Source organism: Mobula birostris, chromosome 8 (genome assembly GCF_030028105.1).
Source record: "Mobula birostris isolate sMobBir1 chromosome 8, sMobBir1.hap1, whole genome shotgun sequence".
NCBI lineage: Eukaryota > Metazoa > Chordata > Chondrichthyes > Myliobatiformes > Myliobatidae > Mobula > Mobula birostris.
In genome coordinates, this window is record NC_092377.1 from 153,851,854 (window position 1) to 153,874,166 (window position 22,313).

The 22,313-nt window shown below is 44.4% G+C and overlaps 1 protein-coding gene across 1 annotated transcript in view; it reads right to left on the minus strand.

Annotated features, from left to right (window-relative positions):
• Positions 1 to 22,313, minus strand: part of LOC140201848 (uncharacterized) — an 83,522-nt gene that overhangs the window by 23,804 nt on the left and 37,405 nt on the right. The window contains exons 6-13 of the mRNA XM_072266571.1: positions 20,375 to 20,523; positions 18,301 to 20,063; positions 14,599 to 14,800; positions 13,653 to 13,870; positions 12,886 to 13,047; positions 6,184 to 6,279; positions 3,630 to 3,757; positions 192 to 369 (exon numbers count right to left, since the gene is read on the minus strand). Coding sequence (XP_072122672.1) covers positions 192 to 369; positions 3,630 to 3,757; positions 6,184 to 6,279; positions 12,886 to 13,047; positions 13,653 to 13,870; positions 14,599 to 14,800; positions 18,301 to 20,063; positions 20,375 to 20,523 — 2,896 coding nt within the window. The remainder of the gene's footprint in view (positions 1 to 191; positions 370 to 3,629; positions 3,758 to 6,183; positions 6,280 to 12,885; positions 13,048 to 13,652; positions 13,871 to 14,598; positions 14,801 to 18,300; positions 20,064 to 20,374; positions 20,524 to 22,313) is intronic.

The window sequence follows — 22,313 nt, forward strand, 5'->3', positions numbered from 1 at the left end:
TCTCTCTCAAGGTAACTACAGCACAGACTAGGTTTAGGGTGAATCTCCAATGGTACTATCCTGACCCCACCAGATTCCAGTAAAACAGTCTGCAGGGTAAACACAAGACCTGCACCACTAGTAATTGTGACCCAATGAATGGCGGTGCTACACTAGATACAAAGTTACAGTTAGTGGTTACATTTCCTCACCACTTGCTTCCTCTTTTGCCTTGCGCGTAGCGAGCTCTGCCAGCCAGTGCAGTGGTGACTGGGAGCAGGAGTGGTTGCTGTTGGACCCCTGGCTGTGCTCATGCGTCGACCTGGTCTTAGCAGACTTCTCTCCAGACATCAGGGAGCATGTCTCTTCCACCTTTGCCTCTGTCTGCAGCTGCAAGTAAGGAGCACGGAACATTAGTGTACTGAACCAGTAAGATAAACATTCTTTGAATAACTGTCGTAGAACTACTGCTTTGTCTGAGTTCAAGTTTATTGTCACCCAACCATACACATGTATACAGCTAAACATCTTTGTCTGGGGCCAAGGTGCAAAACACAGCACGTATACACTCTCAGTGGCCTCTTTGCTAGGTATACCCAGCACCTAAAAAGTGGCCACTAAGTGTATATGTTGGCGGTCTTCTGCTGCTGTAGCCAATCCTTTTCAAGGTTTGACGTGTGTTCGGATGTTCTTCTGCACAACAGAATATAACTCTTCTTTAGTGGGGTTGTCCGAGTTACTTATTTACCTATTGACATAATTTTAATAGGCATCCGTTAGTCTCATGAGACGATGGATTTGCGCCTTGGAAGGTTTCCAGGGTGCAGGCCTGGGCAAGGTTGTATGGAAGACCGGCAGTTGCCCATGCTGCAAGTCTCCCCTCTCCACGACACCAATGTTGTCCAAGAGAAGGGTATTAGGACCCAAGCTGTGACAACAGCTTGGCACCGGTGGCGTCGCAGAGCAATGTGTGGTAAAGTGCCTTGCTCAAGGACACACACGCTGCCTCAGCCAAGGCTCAAACTAGCGACCTTCGAATCACTAGACCGACGCCTTAACCACTTGGCTACGGGCCAACACTTATTGACATACAGCACAGAATAGGCCCTTCCAGTCCTTTGAGCCGCACCACCCAGTAATCTCTTGTTTTAAGGCGAGCCTAATCACGGGACAATTTACAATGACCAATTAACCTACCAACTGCTATGTATTTGATTGTAGGAGGAAACCGGAGCACCCGGAGGAAACCCTCAAGGGGAGAACGTGCAAACTCCTTACAGGCAGCGGTGGGAATTGAACCCAGGTTGCCTGCACTGTAAAGTGTTGTGTTAACCACTGCGCTACTGTGCCGTCCTAAAGACCTGTTTCCTTCCTGTCAGCTTGAACCAGCCTGGCCATTGTCCTCTGACCTCCCTCATTAACTCGAGACTGCTGGGCATGAAAATCGCAAAAGGTTAGTAGTTTCTGAGGTATTCAAACCATCCTGTCTGATAACAGCAATCATTCCATGGTCAAAGTCACTTAGATCACATACCTTTCCCCATTCTGATGTTTGGTCCGCACAACAACTGAGCCTCTTGACTATGTCTGCATGCTTTTATGCAATGAGTTGCTGCCACATAATTGGCTGGTTAGATATTTGCATTATTGAGGTGTACAGGTGTACCTAATAAAATGGCCACTGAGTGTCGTTACGATCCAGCACATATAAAAAAAAATCACAAAATAATATTAGCACAAGCCCCTGAGTGGCAGGGCCTGAAGGTTGACATAAAGTGCGAGGTGCATGCTTATGTAAGACAGTATAAATGTTACTGAGACTATGAAAAGTGGATCAGTCATAATGAAATGGTGGAGCAGATTCGATGGGCCAAATGGCCTATTCTGTTCCTATATCTTACGGCCTCATAATAAAAACAAGCAGTAGTATAAATTATGTGAAACATGCAGCAATAAAAGATGAAAAGGTGATCAGTCGATCAGTAACCAGGGCATTCAGACAAGCCACACGTGAGTTGGGTGATTCTAGGGCATTAAGAAACCTAACAGCCCAGGGAAAGAAGCTGTTACCCAGCCTGACAAGTTCTGGTTATATCTATACTGAAAAAATGTTTGTGTAAATCCAGTTTTTCTTACTGTCATTGTTTTCAACAAGGAAGCAAATGCCAAAGTTATAGAAGTGGAGATGCTGAGATAACAAGTAGGTTAAAATGTGAATAAAGAGGTGGTGCTGGAAATAATTAAGGTAGGAAAGTCATGCAAGAGTGGATGGGACACTTTCTCCGTCAGTGAAGAAATAAGGGTTGAAATTATGGAGTTTGTTCCTTCCTCAATGTTGAGGCAGTGTCAGGGGGCTGGCATATGTCACACCATTGTTCAAGGAAGGATGTAGACATAAATCCAGCAATCGCAGGCCAGTCAGTTTAACTCTGTCAGTGAGGAAGCTGCTGGAAGCAATAATTAGGAACAACACAACTCGTTTGTACATCTTTGATTAACAGATGCACACTATGTCCCATTAACCATAGTTTTCTTTCAATCGTGGAACAGAGGACAATGCATCTGACGTTCGGTTAATGGAATTCCGGAAGTCATTTAGCAAAGTACCATGTAATAAACTTGACAGCAGATTTAGAGCCAATGGGACAAACAGGGAGGTGATGCAATGGATACAAGACTGACTTGGAAGCATGCAACAGTACGATCGATTGTTCTTCAGGCTGGAGGAAGTCATACAACAGTGTAGTGCAAAAAAAGTGTGGTGAAAGGGGGCACTGCACTTTCTCTTGAAAGAAATGAGTGGATTTGACTCGGTATGCCAAAAATCATTCAATAATTGGTAAATGTCACAAAGTTGGAAGTGAGATAACAGCAAACAGGATCTAAAGTGACTGATACAAACATGGGAGATTAAATTTAATTCATAGAAATGTGGATTAACATTTTTTTTTATGAAGACTTGTTAAAGGAAAAATGTAAAGCATATAATGCTGGAGAAGGTACAAGAACCATGGATTAGATGGGCCAAAGGGCCTGTTTCTGTTCTGAATTTTTCTGTGACTATTCTATACGAGAAATTGATGCTTTCCTTAGAATGTATAAAACTGAGAGGAGATATGATAGAGGTATACAAAATTATGAAGGGTATAGATAGGGTAAATGCTAGCAGGCTTTTTCCACTGTGGTTGGATTGCACTACAAATAGAGGTCATGGGTTAAGGGTGAAAGGTGAAAAGTTTCAGGTAAGGAGTTTGTATGTTCTCCTCGTAACTGTGTGGGTTTCCTCCCACAGTCAAAGACAGATCGTTTGATAGGTTAATTGGTTATTGTAAATTGTCCCATGATTAGGCTAGGGTTGTTAAATCAGGAAATTGCTTGGTGCCACGGCTCAAAAGGCCAGAAGGACATATTCTGTGCTGTATCTCAATAAATGATCACAGTTGGCCTCTCTGTTAAACTGCCCCAGCAGGAATCAGGGAATAGAACAGCAGAAGCGGCCAGTTGGCCCATTGCGCCTGTCTGTTCTTTTCGAAACATGATCCAAGCCACCATCCTCTGACCAGCAGGGAGAAGCTTGTGGTTACTGGCCCATGTTATGTTGTTTCCTTTCAGAGAATATCAGCCATCGTCAGCTTGAAATCAGTTGTTACCTTGGGACTCCTATTCACCGCAGCTGCTTTGCTAAACCGGTTCTTATCTCCATCGACACAAGTGCAACTTGATTTGATGCCCAGTCTGTTCTTACCTCTGTGCATCCTTTCACAGAGGCTGACCAATGCTGTGAAAGAACAAAAGGAAAAGGGGAGTCAGTTCAGGCATTTCCCACTTTCTCCCCTACCCTCTTGAGATCTGTTCCATTGCAATGGGTAAACCTCTCTCTCACTCATTTTTCCCCTTTTATTACCATGGGACTCTACAGGGAGTTAACCTGGCAAGGGAGGTATGGGTAAGGCAAGCAAAGGGTTTTCCCCTGTATCAACTGCACTGCTCGAGAACAAGGGCTCCAGAATCTCTCTAGAGGTGGCAAGTCCAGCCCTCGTGGAGAAGAGTTTTTAAGAAATTTTTAAAAAACTTCATTCACAAAAAAAATTTACAAGAATAAATCTTGCAGCGACTTACATTTATAGGCAATGCATTATATAGTGCTCTTTACATTTCTTAAAACCAATTGCACTGTTGTCACTCATGTGAGCCCCCCCCCCCACTTGCGTGGTCACTAATAAAAAGTTGAGGGACTTCTTTCCCCTGCCTGGCCTCTTCTTTTCCAGAAGGAAGGCCTCTATACTGCGATCCTTTGCCACTGAGCCCTTACGGTGGCTGCAAATAGCTTTGGTTCGTCCCACAGCACGTGCTCTTGTGGCCTGGATTGTGTTAGCTGTCAGCATTCTTCTACCAACATCTCGATGCACTGGCAGGCCAAAAGGATTCGGGGAAGAGCAAAGGGCATCTTTCACCACCGAGTTGGCGATCTTACTTCAGCATGTGACGTCTGTCTCTGTGTGCGTTACCCGTAGATCAGAGAGTATCTCTGCCACGCAGCTGATTGGGATGAGCCATGACACAGGCCCGTGGACCTTTCTTCACAAACTCACTCTCGTCTCCAGTACAGTCACCCTGTGGGATGTGAATGTTGGGAGGGGTGCTCTGGGGATGCAGGAAGGATCTGACTGGGAAGGCCCCTCTCACTGCCAGCCAGACCAAGTGCCTGATGGCGCGATCTGGCGATGAGGCGTTCTGCCAGATGCTCAGGGAACGACCGCACGGTATCCCTCGAGTCCTTCCCCTGCTGACCAGTCCCTGATGGACTTGTGGTCAAAACTGTTGGTCTGGAAGGACTATCAGAAGGGGTTGACACATGGGCAATATCACCTCTCCCTCATGACCCCAGCTACGTACCCTGTGCTCACTCCTTTAAGGGAGATGCGCCCCCTCGAATGGAATCCTTTATGTTAACCAGATTTAGTTCTCCATTCCCTGCTCAAAGTAGTGCAGTCCTGCCCAAATAAACACGTGGTTGAAGTGGAAAAGGGGAATGATTGAGGATATAATCTGCATTATACACCCTTTAAGGTAGTAGAATGTACCAGAATTCATTGCTGGATACATCAAATAAAATTGGAATACAAGCCTCATTTGGGGTTCCGAGTTCAAAGGTCAAAGTTCAAAAGTTAAAAGTAAAAGTAGATATCTATCACCATATACAACCTTGTGATTCAATTTCTTGCAAGCATTGTCAATAATTCAAATAACCATAATAGAATCAATGAAAGGCTACACGAACAGGGTGGACAATCAGTGTGCAAAAAACAATAAACTGTGCAAATACAAAAAGAAAGAAAAAAAATTATTATTATTGTCATCGTCTTACTGATTATCTGCCCTGTTGGTGTGTTTTTTCATTGATTCTATTATGGTTATTGGATTTATTAAGTGTGCCCAGATAGTCTATAAATATTATATTATTATTACAACAAGGGGCAGGAAGCAGTGAGACCATGATGGATTTAGGGACATGGGAGAAAGGTTATAATTTGAAGTTACTTTACCAGCAGAAACATGGGTCAGTGACAAAGGATGATGGATGACTGGGAGTCTGTGCTAATTTGGATACAGGCAGTAGAGTTTGAGACAGATCTACACACCGCTTTTGGAAGTACTGCACATTCAGTTGCTCGAGTTCTTCTGCTCTTAATGACACAAATTTCTCACCAAATAGAGCCAGGCTCCAAATGGAAATTTGGATGATCCTCGATGTACGATTGCTGAGAGTGATAAGATTTTTCATGGTTGCATTTAGTCCAGGCCCCCCACGTTCCACAATGAGAGTGGAGAGAATCCCTTGGGCTGTGAGAAGGCTCGGATTATGAAGGGGATAGAGTTTGACTGAAGGTGTAAATGGTGCAATAACCCTCCATCTCTCTCAACATCCACATGGTGATCATCTCCCTCTTCCCCTCTCAATTACTGTGCCTCATACCTTTGACCCAAATTAGTCTACTGATGCCATGGAGCTTGGGGATTATGGATCCCCCTTTTCCACCAGGCAATCCAAGACAATGGAAGAACAGGCTCTAGTCAGAATTGCCCAGTCTGGAAGGACTGACACAAAATGGCAGCTCTGACACAACAAATCAAGACGGCTTCAAGGGATGAGGATCAACTCCCAAAATTAACTGAACAAAGCAGCTGTGGAAAAGCTTTTACCGGAGTTAGGAACCAACTGCGTTGGCTGCAGGCTCTTCACATCATGATTGTGTCCCTTAGCACATTTCAGCCATGCTGTGAGGTCTTCACCCCTCTCTGAAAGGAAACATTAATTACATCAGAAGTCTGGCAAATGTTGTGGACATCCTGTCACAGCTCAAACAACAGAACAACATTTATCTACTGACATACGAAATCATCACTCCATTTCCTTGAAGACCCCACATTTTAAATTTATATTCAGCAAGACGGCAAGTTTAAGGTGCTCCTTCCACCTCAGAGGCATATTACCCCATACAGCCTTATCTTTTTGTCTGATGCCTCTACAGTGCCCAACTCTAATTAGATTTCAGTCCAAACAAAAACGTTCCTCTATACGATAAACTGTATGATCCCGATCACAATCTTGATATACGATTTTTATCATAATGGTACAGTAAAGGGTTCAGTTACAGTGAAGCAAGCATGTTTTTCCACTGCAGGCAATCCTTTCTCTAAAGCTGCTGGTGATAAACAGATTTTTCCTGTTTCCTTTTCAATCTTTGCAAGGCTAAGCTGCAACATTCAAACAGCTCCAACAAAAATGAAGGATTTTTTTTTTTTGACTTGGATCTATAAAGCTTAGAAACCGGCTTAGGGACTGAAAGGAAAGTAGTGAGGAGAATCCAAGGCACTGGCTATAATGTGCACCAGCACAGGACTAAACAGCTTGCTGATTGACTAGTAGATTTGGTTCTGATCTGCTGGTAAGAGGAGCCTATTCTGCTGTGCTCCCACATTCATCAGCTGGCTTCTGCCAGGGATTTCAAAGTATATTTATTATCAAAGCATGTATACATTATACAACCCTTGAAATTTGCCACCTTACAGGCAGCCACAAAACAAAGAAACCTGAAAGAACTCGTAACAAAAAACAAACACCCAATGTGCAGAGAGAGAAAAGAATCAAAAACAAATCATGGAAACAATTAAAGCAAATAAATAGCATTCTGAACAGGAGTCCACAAAGGGAATCTGTCCACAGCCCCCTAGTTCAGCACAGAGTGGAGCAGTGAGCTGAACGGTGCCCAACGCTCTGATCTTTTCAAGCTGGCCCAGAGCCTAGATTGTCACCCAAACATTGGGTTCAGTCACTTTGATACACTCTATGGCCTGGACACGGCCAACTTTTGATTTGGTTGGATGCAATCTTTCTCAATTTGGCCTTTGGATTTGGAGCAGATGTAAGAAATGTAGGAAAATGTGAGGTTGTGCACTCTAGTAGTGAGAAACTTGCAAATACTTGAATGCCGAGGAATGGGGCTTGCTGGTTCCCAAGTAGTAGTAAACATGAAGGTACAATGAGCATTTAGGAAGACAAACGTTTTTAATGTGGGACAGAAAATTAATGAAACTTTGCTGAGACCGTACAGGCCTTTGGCGAGACCACATTTCTGGTGTACTTTGTCCAAGGTGAAGAGTCTACATCCAGGATCAACCATTCAGGACCAAAATGAGGGTAGGCTTCTATATCTGGAAAGACAGAAGCTGGATTTCTTTGCCTCTGAAGGGTGTAGATGGGTTGTTGAGTTTATTGTGGAACACGGAGCGTAATGAATCAGCGACGAGATCCCGTCCTTAGGTCACAGTTGGGTTTCCATAACGACAACCAATCAAATGATTGTTAAGTATATAAAGGCCAAGCATTCGGAGGACACACCGCAAGTGAACAGCTCGCTAATGATGTCTCCTAGTACGGTGACGAAACGTTTGCAAATGGATTGCCAAGATCTGAGAGCAACTCAACACAGCCATCAACCACCCAAGCTACACATTTGCCGAGTTATTTCCAGGCAAGAAGCTAGACGTCAGGCGCACATTCACAAGGAGAAAAATCTGACTGTTGTTTGGCCTGCTCTTGCATCTAATGCTCATGTTCTTTCCTTCAGCATGGGGGGGGGGGGACAAAGCTAAATGTTACAGACTCAACAGTGACGGCGTTGGATACACAGAACATGAGGGGAGGAAATGAGAGAACATGAGAAAGGAGCTGGGAAGCGATAAACTGGTTTGATCTTTGAAAGAACTTGCACAAATGACCCCTATTCTACAGTTTACCATTATATGAGTCAAAGCCAACATCAGTTCTCATGGGGGTGAGAGACAAGAATTGTTGCAACGCTGCAGTATTCTACATGGTGTTTATGCAGCATTACATTGAAGGATATTACATTTTAACAATACAGTAAAAATATTTAGCCTCTTGAGAACCTGGTAGTGCTGGAGTAGCAGATTTTCCAGATATCATCCCAAACACATTAAATTTTTTTTAAAAAGTTATGTAACATTGTAATAGATTTTCCAGTGAACTGGGTGATCTTAAACTGAGCAAGGGAAAATAAAACTGGTTTAAAGAAGGTGTGGGAAACAGAGCTCTGGTGAATTAAAAGGGAACCTGGGAACCGGGGTCCTGGTGCATCAGAAGGAAGCACAGAAATTGAGGGTTGGCGAGTTGTGAGGGAGTACAGGAACCAGGAGAGCCGAGGAGTTGATACCCTAATGAGCTATAAGGAAGTTCAGCAAACGTTACCTTATGAGTCTGATGCTAAACTGCTGGGATTTCCCGATAGTCAGGTTATTGGAGTTTTACTGTCTCATGTACACTGCAAAATTCACTTTTACCTAACAGCAGAGCTCTTGCGTGTGGGAATGTGGACATACACACACCGTGGCCACGTTGTAAAAAGTACATCTGCTCGCTAATCCAAATATTATAATCAGCCAATCATGTGGCAGCATTCAATGCATAAAAGCATGCAGACATGGTCAAGGGGTTCAGTTGTTGTTCAGACCAAACGTTATAATGGGGAAGAAATATGATCTAAGTGACTCTGACCGTGCAATGCTTGTTGGTACCAGACGGGATGGTTTGGGTATCTCAGAAACTGCTGATCCCTGGGGATTTTCACACAAAACATTTTGTGGAGTTTACAGAGAATGGTAAAAAAAATCCAGCGAGCAGAAGCTCTGCGGGTGAAAATGCCCTGTTAATGAGAGAGGTTGGAGGAGAATGGCCAGACTGATTCATTGGACACATTGTTTAGATCATAGGATATAGGAGCAGTATTAGGCCACTTGGCCCATCAGATCTGCTCCACCGTTTCATCATACCCGACCTATTTCTCTCTCAGCCCCAATCTCCTGCCTTCTTGCCGTATTCCTTCATGCCCTGACCAGTCAACAACGTAGCAACCTCTGTCTTAAATGCACCCACTGACTTTGCCTCCACAGCTGCCTGGGACGACAAATTCCACAGACTGCCCACTCCCTGGCAAAAGGAATTCCTCCTCATCTCCGTTCTAAATGGATGATCCTTTATTCTGGTTGGAGACTCCCCCCACCATAAGAAATTTCCTGATTTCATCCAAAACAGCCTTACTCAGTGATTTAGCGAGAACCCTGGATAATTCTAGGGTTAAAAATATCAGCCGAATTCTCTTTCTGTCAGCACTGCTACTACTTATCAGACTTTATAACCTGATGTGCCAACTCCAAACAATTGGAGAACTGTGATTCATCTGTATGAGGTAGGATTTGAAAATTAGAAAACCTTTTCACTATCTGTTTATGAAATACACCAAACATTTATTGCCCATCTCTATTGGACCATTAAGTATCGATCACATTACGATGGGTCGCCTAGACCTAGTTCAGGTAAGTGCTGCAGACTTCCTTCCCTGAGAGACGTTAATAATTAACAATAGTACTTCATTCATCCTGTCCTCGGTGCTTTCAAATGGTGTCCGATGCTTCCACAACACTATAGATATGAATAGTTCATAAGCTACAGAATTTTCAAAGCAGGTATCCAAGCGTAACCCTGGTCAAGAAGAACCTCGGGAGCTGCATCAGGTGACAAATAGACCACATTGTTGAAGCAGTAGAAAGAGGGATAATGAGAACGGCTTAGGCGTTGTATATATATTTATTTATTGAGATACAATGCTGAATAGGCCCTCAGGCCCTTCGAGCCGTGATGCCCAGCAATCTCCCAACGTAATCCTTGCCTAATCACGAGACAATTTACAGTGCCTATTAACCTACCAACTGGTAGGTTTTTGGGGAGGAAACCAGAGCACCCTGAGGAAACCCACACAGTCATGGGGAGAACATACAAACTCCTTACAGGCAGTGGCGGGAATTGAACCTGGGTTGCTGGTACTGTGAAGCATTGTGCGAATGACTACCGTGCCACCAGCTGTGCATCTCAGGCAAAGTCCAGAATTCTTTGATACTGAACGCAAGGCAGAAAATATAAAGATGTGGTACCAATTCTGTTTATCAGCAGAATCCTATGTCTGGCCAAACTCTATCCTTTCCCAAGTTCCCTTGCGATTACCCTTTTACGCTTTCAGTCTAACGAATTGAATTGATTTGACTTTATTACTTACATCCTTCATATACATGAGTAAAAATCTTTGCGTTACATCTCTGTCTAAATGTGCAATTATAGTAATTTATAATAAATACTATGTACAACAGGACAGTCAATATAACATAGAAACACAGTTGTGTCAGCATGAGTTAAGCAGTCTGATGGCCTGGTGGAAGAAGCTGTCCCGGAGCCTGTTGGTCCTGGCTTTTATGCTGCGGTACAGTTACCCGGATGGTAGCAGCTGGAACAGTTTGTGGTTGGGGTGACTCGGGTCCCCAATGATTCTTTGGGCCCTTTTTATACACCTGTCTTTGTAAATGCCCTGAATAGTGGGAAGTTCACATCTGCAGATGCGCTGGGCTGTCTGCACCACACCCTGCAGAGTCCTGCGATTGAGGGAAGTACAGTTCCCATACCAGGCAGTGACGCAGCTAGTCAGGATGCTCTCAGTCGTGCCCCTGTAGAAAGTTCTTAGAATTTGGGGGCCCATACCATACTGTTGACATGGTATGGTACCACACATTTGAGCCACTCCCGTACCGCCCTAGTCCACATCATTTGCTCACACCCGGGTCTTACAAATAATACGATAAACAGTTGTTTGGTGTGTCACTAAACACAACTTTTAAAATTAATGCAACACACATCAAAGTTGCTGGTGAACGCAGCAGGTCAGGCAGCATCTCTAGGAAGAGGTACAGTCGACGTTTCAGGCCTGCGTCCTGACGAAGGGTCCCGGCCTGAAACGTCGACTGTACCTCTTCCTAGAGATGCTACCTGACCTGCTGCGTTCACCAGCAACTTTGATGTGTGTTGTTTGAATTTCCAGCATCTGCAAAAATTCCTCGTGTTTGCGTTTGAAAATTAATGCTTTCCAGAACACCCAACCGAAACACCTGCTTCTCCATAGCACCTTACACACCTTAGGGTGCCCCAAGCACTCTGTAGTCAATGAACTACGTTTGAATATCATTACTGTTATCATGTTTGGGACTTTCAACAACTAACAGCAACTTGGTAATAACACTGGACAACAAAGACTTTGCTTCCTGAATACTTTTTGGCGTATCTTATGGATTTTGAGCTGCTGAACAAGAACATCACTATGAAATTTCCCTATCTTGCAGTTTTTTTAAAAAATTGCCTATATTTATTATTTCAATTCGTAATTCAAGTCAGAATAATTGATGTCAAGATTAAGGAAGGCATTTTTGTTGGTCAACAGATCTAATAGATCACTTTGTAGAACTTCTAGCGGGACTGGAGAAAATTGCATGGAAGGCATTCAAGGTTGTTACTGAAAATTTTCTTGGTAAATTCAGAGCACCAAATTACATTCAGCTGGTATCAAAATGGCTCAAGCATACAAAACCGTGAAGTGCAACATGTCACTAAAAATTGATTTTCTGCATTCCCATTTAGACTTCTTCCCTGCATATCTTGGCATTGTCAGTGGTGAAAGGTTTCACCGGGACATTAGTCAAAGAGAAACTGCCTCAGGGCAACTGGAATCCGTCAAAGCTGGCTGATTATTGTTGGACACTTACATGAGACGCCTCAGACACTGAGTACAAACAAAAATCAACAAAATATTTTTAGCTGAGTCAAACTATTGCAAGAATCAGCACCGTTACGCAATTAAGCGCATTATATTCAATAAAGGTTAATTACTTGTCTCTCAAAATTCTTACGTGATACAAGTGGTCTGAAATTATATTTGTGTTCAGCTTCAAGTAGTGTATCATAAGCAAAATAACTTTCTGAGGAAGTAACACTTTTGAAAAAAATGATTGTCCAGTGTAATAAGACAATTCTTTGCTTAGTGATGCTTGTTGATATACAAGTATCATCCAGGGGACTACAGAATTCACAAGATCACAAGACAAAGGAGCAGAAGTAGGCCATTCGGCCCATCGAGTCTGCTCCGCAGCTCCCCCATGAGCCAAACTATTCACCCATCTAGTTCCAATTTCTGGCTTTTCCCCCATATCTCTTGATACCCTGACTAACTTATTACTAAGAATTACTTACTCTTGTTAAAAAAAAGTGACGAGGGACCATGTATGTTTACGGGATCAGTTGGGGCCTTGGGTTGATGCCTCTTCCGAAAGCTGGCAATTATAACCATACAGCCAGAGAGAAGGAAGTGTCAGAACTGAATCCCACCACCTCCTAACAAAGATGCCTGCATCTTCACAAGCCATAGCTGAACTGCCACTGAAGGTGTTCATGTGCACGTTTCTATTACTCACAATACCCCTGCTATACACACACACATGCAGAGTTACCTTTCTCATTCCTCGTGCATTTTTTCTGCTTCAGGTTGTAACACTCCATGCAGACGAAAAAGCCGCACCTCGGGCAGACCCAGTGAAGGTTAAACACCACAGAGTGGCAGCTGTCACACCTTTCTTCCTTCTCTCCATTTGGTGCCTTGCAAGCAATGGCCCCTATTGATTGAAAAGAAGATAGGAAATACTGACGTCACTGCTGGCAATGTTTCAGTTGGTAAATGCACCGATTGAGTCACATCGATCAGATGACTTCTAACATTATCTATGGCACTGCACGAGGTTTAGTTAATCACAATAACTTGGAGGGGAAATCATGCGTTCTGGCTGCAAAATCCAGACATGGATCGCTCTACAAAGGACCAGCTCTGATTCAAAGGACAGTCTACAACTGCTGATCAGTCAGTCCTGGGGAAAAGAAAAGAAGGGCAGCCACTGGTTAGGGTGTCTCTACCAACATGGTGGTTAGATAGCTAGGTAGCCGCTACTCTCAGAGTCTCCACACGTGCACACAGATTGTGTGATGCACAGGAGGCTATAATTGGGAGTCAAAGCCACGAGAAAAGAGAGACAGAATTCTAGGAGGAAGATGCGGCAGAGGAACAACGCAACCCACTGTCTCTTGTGCAAGTATGCCACACGTTGTTGGCACATTCCTTATGGAAACGTGGCTCCTGCAGAGAGGTGAGATTTGGCACGTAGCCACGTCTGCAGTTGGTTACAAGATCCAGATTTATGACTGTTGTTGACCATGGGATGCTTACCATCATAGCTTTTGCCAACCCTCTCGAGCAGTCCCCGCTCAGACAGCATGAGGCCACAAAAAAGGTCGCCCACGTGCCCCAAGATGTAGGCTGAAGTGTCAGAGTCCAGACTACTCTCTGCAGCACTGGTAAATGACTCCAGTGTGGTTTCCTCATTGATCTGGTCTTCTGTGGAAAAGCCTTCGACCTTCAGACCTCCATTTCGACCAACAGACAGCCTTAAAACAGAAAAAGAGAGTGAAAGTATACAAGATTAACTTCTTGGCTGTACAGAGGGAAGCTCATCTTGAGGTGATTGACTTTTCCAATGACACACCCCATCCGTTCTGTCCCCAGTGGTTACCTTGAAACTTGTACACCGGTCAGAGACAATTTAATCAGATAATGACACATCCAAAATCAACACAAATTCCTCTACTTACTAAGCAAAGCAAGAGTAAAAACCACAGGCTTAAATAAAATTATGATGGAGGCAGAAAGAGCAGTTGCTCACATCAGTGCATTCTTATAAAAATTATTTTCCTAATTTAAGCATTACTGAGAAAAAAAAGTGACATTATTCCAATAGGCCTTGGCATTATCCCATTTTCCATTGCTGATATTGGCCTTGGTCGCTGGTGGCATCTTCTGCCCAGATCCCACACCCAATGGTTTAGGAACTGCTTCTTTCCCTCTGCTATCAGATTTCTCAATGGTCCATGAACCCATGGGCATTACCTCACTATTCCTCTTTTACACTATGTATTTTTATTGTAGCACAGTTATTTGTTTTACTTACACTGCGCTGCTGGCACAAAACAACAAATTTCACAACTTACAGTATGCCAGTGACAATAAATCTGTTCTGATTCATAAACTGCTTTCAACGCATGCACAATTCTTCCAACGTTCTATCCCCAACCCAAGTCCTCCAGCGTCCCCGTGCCGTTCACCAAAAGTGAGATACCTGCGGAGATGCATGAACCTGCAAGAGTAGGACAACGGAGGTGATTCTTGTCCCTTTCTACTGCGACTTGGCCAGCAATCACGGCAGCGAGGGATGTTTGTGAAGAGCTCAGTGCACGGGACATCCTGGAGAAATGATTCTCCTGAACCCTTGAGAAGTGCTGGCTTCGGGGGCTCTTTGGGGCCTGATAAGTCCAATCGGTCTGCGGGAAACCCAAGAGGAGGCAATTATATAAACAGCAACAATTCTACATCTTCTGAAATTAATGACTTAAAACAAAATGGACGCCGTTTCCCCACACACATCATCGGTAGAAATGCCCCCAACTTCTGTCACACAGCACATTTTTGGGTTAAGGTTACGGCAAATAAACGAGCCATTTTCCCGCACTATGATCAACAGTGTTGTTTCGGAAATGGTTCAGCAGGGTGATCTATCACCAGATGTAACTCATTCATGAAGAAAAGGATCTCTTGGATAGGGTTAAATCATCAGCATAAAGTAGAAACAAAATGCTCTTGGCAACCTCAGATCAACACTATAGGATTACCCTGGGTACTCCACCACTTAATAATTCAAAGCACTCCTGCAAATGAAGCCTACTGAGGAAAAAGAAATCTCTGGAGTATTTTAGAACTACACAAAGAATGTAATAATGTTTACTTCTGAAATTCTGTGCAACAGACTTCAGCAGAAACAACTCCAGGAGGATGATGGCACCTAATGGCAATTTCTTTGCTTGCATCTTCGGAAACCGCTCAATTTCTATCTTCGATATCTCTTTTTTTCCCCTTTCAAGGCTCTTTTGAAGACCTTGGCCGGGAGATACAGGCTGACTTCGGTTATTTGCTGAAATGGGACCCACTTTCAGGGCCTCGCGACCGGCCGCTTTTTGATATGCCGAGGATGTGGCCTGGAAGACTAGCGCGCCGGATTTTCGTGGCTCTGGAGGCGGGCAGATTCGAGGCCGGTGCTGCCGCTTGATGCGTCGTGGGAGTACACGGAAGATCGGAAGCTGCTGGCTGCGTGCCCAGAGACCGGGGTTCTTTGAGCACAGAGCTCGGAAAAAGTGACGCAACAGACTTTTAACACCATAAATCGGCGAGTTGTTTTGTTATGTCTCCCCTCTCACTGTGAAATGGGGACACCTCTTTTTCCCTTTTTAGGGAGAGGGAGCCAGTGGTATGTCGAATTATAGGGTGAGTGAGTAGTCTTTGGGATACTGTGTCTTTACTGATGCTTTGTTGCATGCTTGAGTGCTAGGTGGGGGTGCCAATGCCTTTTGCTGGTGGGGGAGGGGCTGTTGCTTTACTGCTGCTTATGCATGGGAGGGGGAGGCTGCGGGGGTCTTTGGGGTTCTAATATTTAATTGTCATTCATTCTTTGGGGCACTCCTCGGTTTTTGTGGATGTTTGCAAAGAAAAAGAATTTCAAGATATACATTGTATACATTTCTCTGACAGTAAATGTATCTATTGAAAAACTTGGAGTTTGCTACACATTGCAGGACAAATTTGCTTCCCTCAGAGCTTCCATTTACTTGTTAGTTAAATTGGAGAGTGGGTCTATGAATGCTGGCTAGCCTCTGAGATAAAGTCCCTACCAGGTAACTGAACCCTGAACTAGGATGGGAATAAGCAAGCAGAGTTCATGTTTTATATCCTTGCTTGATCTTCTGCTGGGAAGTGACCATTCTAACGACAGCCACTGCCTGTTGGAAAAGAAATCAAGGCCTAATGTGGAAACCTTGCATCAAAATCATTACGACAGTGCGTTTCACAGCACTGATGTTACTGTGCTAGTCACCCTCAACTCAGTGCCTATGCTGCAGGGGTGCGTTGAGTGACACACAAAATTTCTTCCAAAAACACTTGCAAATTTCTACAGCTGCATCAAGAAGAACATTCTAACTGACTTCATCGCTTGGTATGGAGGGAGCTACAGCACAAGATCGAGGAAAGCTGCAGAGAGTTGTAAACTCAGTCAGCTCCATCATGATAATATTGTATCATTTCTTAATGCATGCATTACTAAATGACAATAAAAGAGGACTGCGTGTCTTCATAATCTAACCTCAGTAGTATCCAGGACACCTTCATGGAGCGGTGCCTCAAAAAGGTGGCGGCGTCCAGCATTAAGGACCCTCATCACCCAGGACATGCCCTCTTCTCATTGCTACCATCAGGAAAAGAGGTACAGGAGCCTGAAGGCTCACACTCAATGATTCAGGAAAAGCTCCTTTCCCCTCTACAATCTGATTTCCGAATGGACGTTGAACCCATGAACACTACCTAATTACTTATTTTTAAATTTCCTATTTCTTTGCACTACTTAATTAATTTAACTATTTAATCAATATACTTGCTGCAATTCCGTTTTCTTCTTCTCTCTATTTTTGTGTATTGCATTGTAATGCTGCCACAGAATTAACACATTTCACAAAGTACGCCGGTGATATTAAACCCAATTCCGATTCTGACACACAAAATGCTGGAGTAACTCAGCAAGTCAGGCAGCATCTAAGGAGCGGAATGAATAGTCAACGTTTCAGACTGAGACCCTTCATCAGGTCTCAGCCCGAAACACCGAGTATTTATTCCTCTTCGTAGGTGCAGCCTGACCTACTGAGCTCTTTCAGCATTGTGCGTGTGTGTTGCTCAGGCTTTTCTTTGTGTTGACAGTGAGTAATGCTTTACAGCAGCAGCTGTAAGATTGGGGTTCTTTTTCTGCCGCTGTCTGTAAGGAGTCTAGGCGTTCACCCCGTGACCGCATGGGTTTCCCCCATGTGCTCCAGTTTCCTCCCACAGTCCAAAGGTGTATGGTTAGGGTCAGTGAGCTGTGGGCATGCTCTGTTGGTGCCATAAGCATGGTGGCACTTGTGAACTGCCCAGCGCAACCCTTGCTGATTTGATTTGAAGCAAGTGGCACATTTGACTGTATGCTTTGATGTACGTGTGACAAATAAAGCTAATCGCTTTCTTTACAAGTTGGAAAACGCTGCTCACTGAGGTAATCACAAATGTGGGGAGACTGGGAAGTCGTTACATTGGAGGCCAGGTCTTTGGGTGTATTTAAAGTGGAGGGTGATGAGAGGTTCTTGATCAGAAATGACATCAAAGGTTATGGGGAGGAGGCAGGAGAATGGGGTTGAGGAGGGATAATAAATCAGCCATGATTGAAGGGCAGAACAGACTTGATGGGCTGAATGGCCTAATTCTCCTCCTTCATCTTACGGTCTAAATGTGGGAACGCTGGTAACTGAGGGTCATTATAAATTTGGGAACACCGGTCAACAATACCATTACTAATATGAGAATGCTTGTTACTGAAGTCATTACAAATTTAAGGACACTGGCCCCCTGGGTCATTACAAATGTGGGAACACTGGCCATGAGGTCATCCTCAAACTGTACCTCCACGGTTTCAAACTCTACAACCACTTAGAATCTAATTCTGTCAACCCCTCTCGCAATCTACCCCATCTGGCTCTTGAGGTCAAGTCATTGTGTATAATTAAAAGGGAGCTCGATAGGTTCCTGACTAGTCAGGAGGTCAAAGTTTGCAGGAGAATGGGGTTGAGAGGGATAATAATCAGCCATGATGGACAGCCTAATTCTGCTACTATGTTTTATGGTCTTATGGTCTAAGCTGAAAGTCATCTTTCTACGTCATTTTCTGTATTGAGAAGGGAAGCCAACTTACCATTCTGCCTGTTGCTACTTTCGTTTTCTGCTTTTCTGGTTCCTTTCTGGTCCTCCTCTTCCTTTGCCTTGTTGCTATTTTTCACCATGTTCTCCCCCAGTTTTTGGCCGGACTTGTGCTGGTTGTTGAGCTTGGCTTCTCGCCTTGCCCTGAGCCAATGTCTACTTTCCGCTGGGTCACTGCGCTCGTTCTCACTGCCTCCCTTGGCTGGCGTACCACTCTCACGTTCTTCCGGCTGTTTCAGGTCACTAAGCAGGGCTGCCGGCTCCGACCCTTGCCTTTTTGAAACAGTCTGCCCTGAATCCACCCCATTAGTATCGCCAGTGTGCTGGGCCCTTGTGGTGTCTTGCTCAGAATGTCGCGTGAGCCAAGCCTTCTTCAGCTTTGTGTGGCAATTGTGCAGGTTGGACTGCAGAGAGAGACTCGCGCTGAAAGCATCTTGCACAGATGCCGGCTTCACTGGCGAGACGTTGGTCGAGGGCACTTTAGGTGAATTTGCGTCCCTTTTCACATCAATAGTCTGAACAGAAGTCGGGCTTTCACTGGTGGGTTTCATGGGACAAGGGGTAGCTGCCCTGGCTGCCTTGTACTTTTTGGGTGTGTAGTAATCCGGGGCATTGGTTACCTCCAAAGTTCGTTTGCTATTTACTGCACCCTTTGAGGGAGACAAATTGTAACTATATTCAGCCAAACCCTGACTGCTTTGCAGGGGGGTTGGTGACTTGGAACAATGTTCTTGATTTGAAGGATTGCACTCAGCATTTGTCTCCAGGTGTCTATTGTCAGTATAAGCAATCGTGGGGTATGTGCCTTGGCTTATCTTCCCACCCAGGTCCATCTGTGGGACAAATGTAATTTGCTTTGTGGTAGCTGAAAGGCAGGGTGTAGAAGGCAGTTGATTATGAACACCAAAAATGTGATTTGCTTTCTCAGACTCCAGTCTTCCGTGTTTGGAATTCCCATTGGAATCTTTGTTTGCCATATCCTTTGGAATTTTAGTTACATCTGGTGACTTAGACATTGGCATTATCAAGGGGAATGGACCGGGTTGGTGTACCTCCATAGTTGTAGCAAGGGGCAGAGGTAAAGCTAAGACTTTAGGCACATCACTTTTCTGTGCAAAGTGTCCATGACTCAAGTCTCGAAAGTTATTTTTGTTGCCTGATGAACTGCCTGGAAACAAGGTAAGTGGTTCTTGATACTGTACGTACTGATCTTTCACCTTTGGCCCAGCTTCCCTTGGTGACCTATGAAAGGGAGGATGCTGCAGACTGGCACCATTAACAGCTGAGTACAAGGAGGTGGCTTCCAATGATAGGCTCCTTTGGCTCTCATCACTGATGAGCTGCTGATGTTGGGTGGTAGGTTCCATTTTCCTGGAAAAATCAGGAGAGCGATTCAACACTGTGAAGCCCGAAGATGGTGCAGACCATTCTTTACTGCTAGGAGCTGGCCCGAGATTGGAAGATACCAGAGGAGGTTCCCCAGATTTGGTCTTTTGCTCTCTCTTCAAGACCAGCGAGAGTGGTTTCCCGTCCGTTGCCTCTGCGATTATATTTGCATTGTCCTTTTTGCCATTGTGTGCTTCAGTGGGGCTGGCACATTCCAGGTCCTGTTTGAAGGCAGCCTCTTTGTACAGCTGTCCTTCTGGAATTAGTTGGATGCCAGCTTTGGAACATGGAGCAGTTTGGACCTCAACTTTCCCCAAACCATATGGAAATGGATGTAAAAAATCCCCATACATTCTGGTGCCATTGGCATCTCTATAAAGAAAGGAAAGAGGTTCATGGTGAATTCATTTGATCACATCTTCTTTATGGTGTACATCTTATGATAAAACTTATAAAATTCAGTTCAGTCCACTGTTAAAAAGCTGGTGAATGGCAAGGAGCATTAATTAGAGTGCTTGATTAGCTGTTCAGTTGTCTTGGCAAACCAATCAATGTCTGAAAAACTTAAGGGTTGGCCATTGCCAAGATTGTTGACTTCATACCCTAAACAGGGAAGTTTGTAGACAGTCTACAGGTTGGCTGAGTTAATGGAACGGTGGTTTCCTGAGCAAAATCATACATACCCTTTGTAAACATAAGTGGAATTCGCTTTCGGACCAGAAGATGCTGCAAGCTCCTTGGTGTTGGACAAGCTGGAATATTGGCCCAGTTCTGCTTGGTCATCAGCACCATTTCTCTGAGATTGATGTCGAGGCCACGGGTTGGGAAAGCCCTGTTCAAAAGAGCAGATTAATGTGCATTAGTTTTCCAAAAAAATCTTGCTTTGAGAAAAAAAAAATACGGGCAACATGATGGTCATCATTAACTGAATTGGGAAGGTATCCAGAGTTTCCTTCAAAGCTACGCTTCCCTGCTGGCATGACCCACCTTATTCCAAAAAAAAAAATCTGCATCAAATATACAGGCCATTCAGCCCTGTTTGCCTGTGCTGATGTGCCATTTATCCCTCCTCCCTATTATTAATTACTACTGTATTACACAGCGTCCACCATGTCCTCACCACCACCACCTCTACAAGAGGGAGGGGATACTGCATTCCCACTGCTCTGGGAAAGGCATATTTCCCTGAATTTCTAATGGATTGCTTGATTATCCTGGACTGGTAAACTCTTTACTTCACCCCTCCCTCTTCTCCCTGTTTCACCTATCACCTTGTTCTCCTTCCTCCCCTCCCCTACCCCCCCACCCCATTCTTGCTCTGAGTTCTCATCTTTTTCCCAGTCCTGATGAAGGGTCCCAGCCCGAAACGTCAACTGTTCTCCCTTTTCCATAGATGCTGCCTGGCCTGCTGAGTTCCTCCAGCATTTTGCACATGTTGCTTGGCAAACTGTGTTGTGACTCTTATCTGCCAGTATGAACACACTCCATCTCTAACTACTTTACCAAGATCTTTCAGCGTTTCAAAGTCCCCAAATGGACAACCACTCAGCTATTGAGGGGCCAGCAGAGGAAAGGGTGAGTGGCTTCAAGTTCCTGAACATCAACACCTCAGGCCCAACAAATTGATGCAATCACAAAAGAAGGTACACCAGTAGCTCTACTTCATTAGGAGATTGAGGAGATTCGGTATGACACCAAAGACTCTTAAAACTTTCTGTAGATTTACAGTGGACAAGATTCCTCCTAGATCCATTGTAAGGGGGCTTCAGTGCACATGATTGCAAGAGGCTGCAGAGGGTTGTAGACATAGCCAGTTCCAGCAAGGGCAAAGCCTTCCCCACCATCGAGGACATCTTCAAAGGATGGTGCAGCAAGAAGGAAGCGTCCTTCTAAGAGCCCTCACCACCCGGGAATGCTCTCTTCTGTTGCCACCATTGGGGAAGTGGTACAGAAGCCTTTAGACCCACGCTCAATGATTCCAAAACAGCTTTTCCCCCTCCACTGCCTGATTTATGAGTGGTCTATGAACTTACGAACACTACCTCATTATTCCTTCATTTTGCACTATTGACTTATTTCTGTAATTTGGAGCAATTCCATGTCTTTGTACACCACCACAAAACAACAGACTCCACGTCCTTCAAGTCAGTGGTAACTAATCTGATTCCCTTTTCAAAAGAGACCCAGGTCATTCACTCTTTCCTGCTGGGTACACGCTCACAGACCTGGTACGCGGCAAGCAGCAACACCGCCGTGGAGGGAGCGAGCGTGCGGGCTTTTCAACAATGCGGTATCGGCACCAAGCTCTCTCTCAGCCTTGCGCAACAACCACACATGCAAACACATCTGTGGATATTTTTAAATCAGGAATTAGACCCTTAACTTTCTAAAATTTGTAACGTATGTTAGAGACCCCAGACTTTGTTGAGATACAATATATAACTGGGTGGAGACTACAGATTGAACTTGGGACAATCCAACCTACATCTGACTGGTTGCAAAGGCTCTCACTGCCTTGCTTGAAGACCAGTATGGTGTGTTGTCCCGCGGATGAACAAGGCCACAGTTATTTGCCCCTACACTTTGTGGGAACTTCCTTTATACATATTGGCTGCCACATTT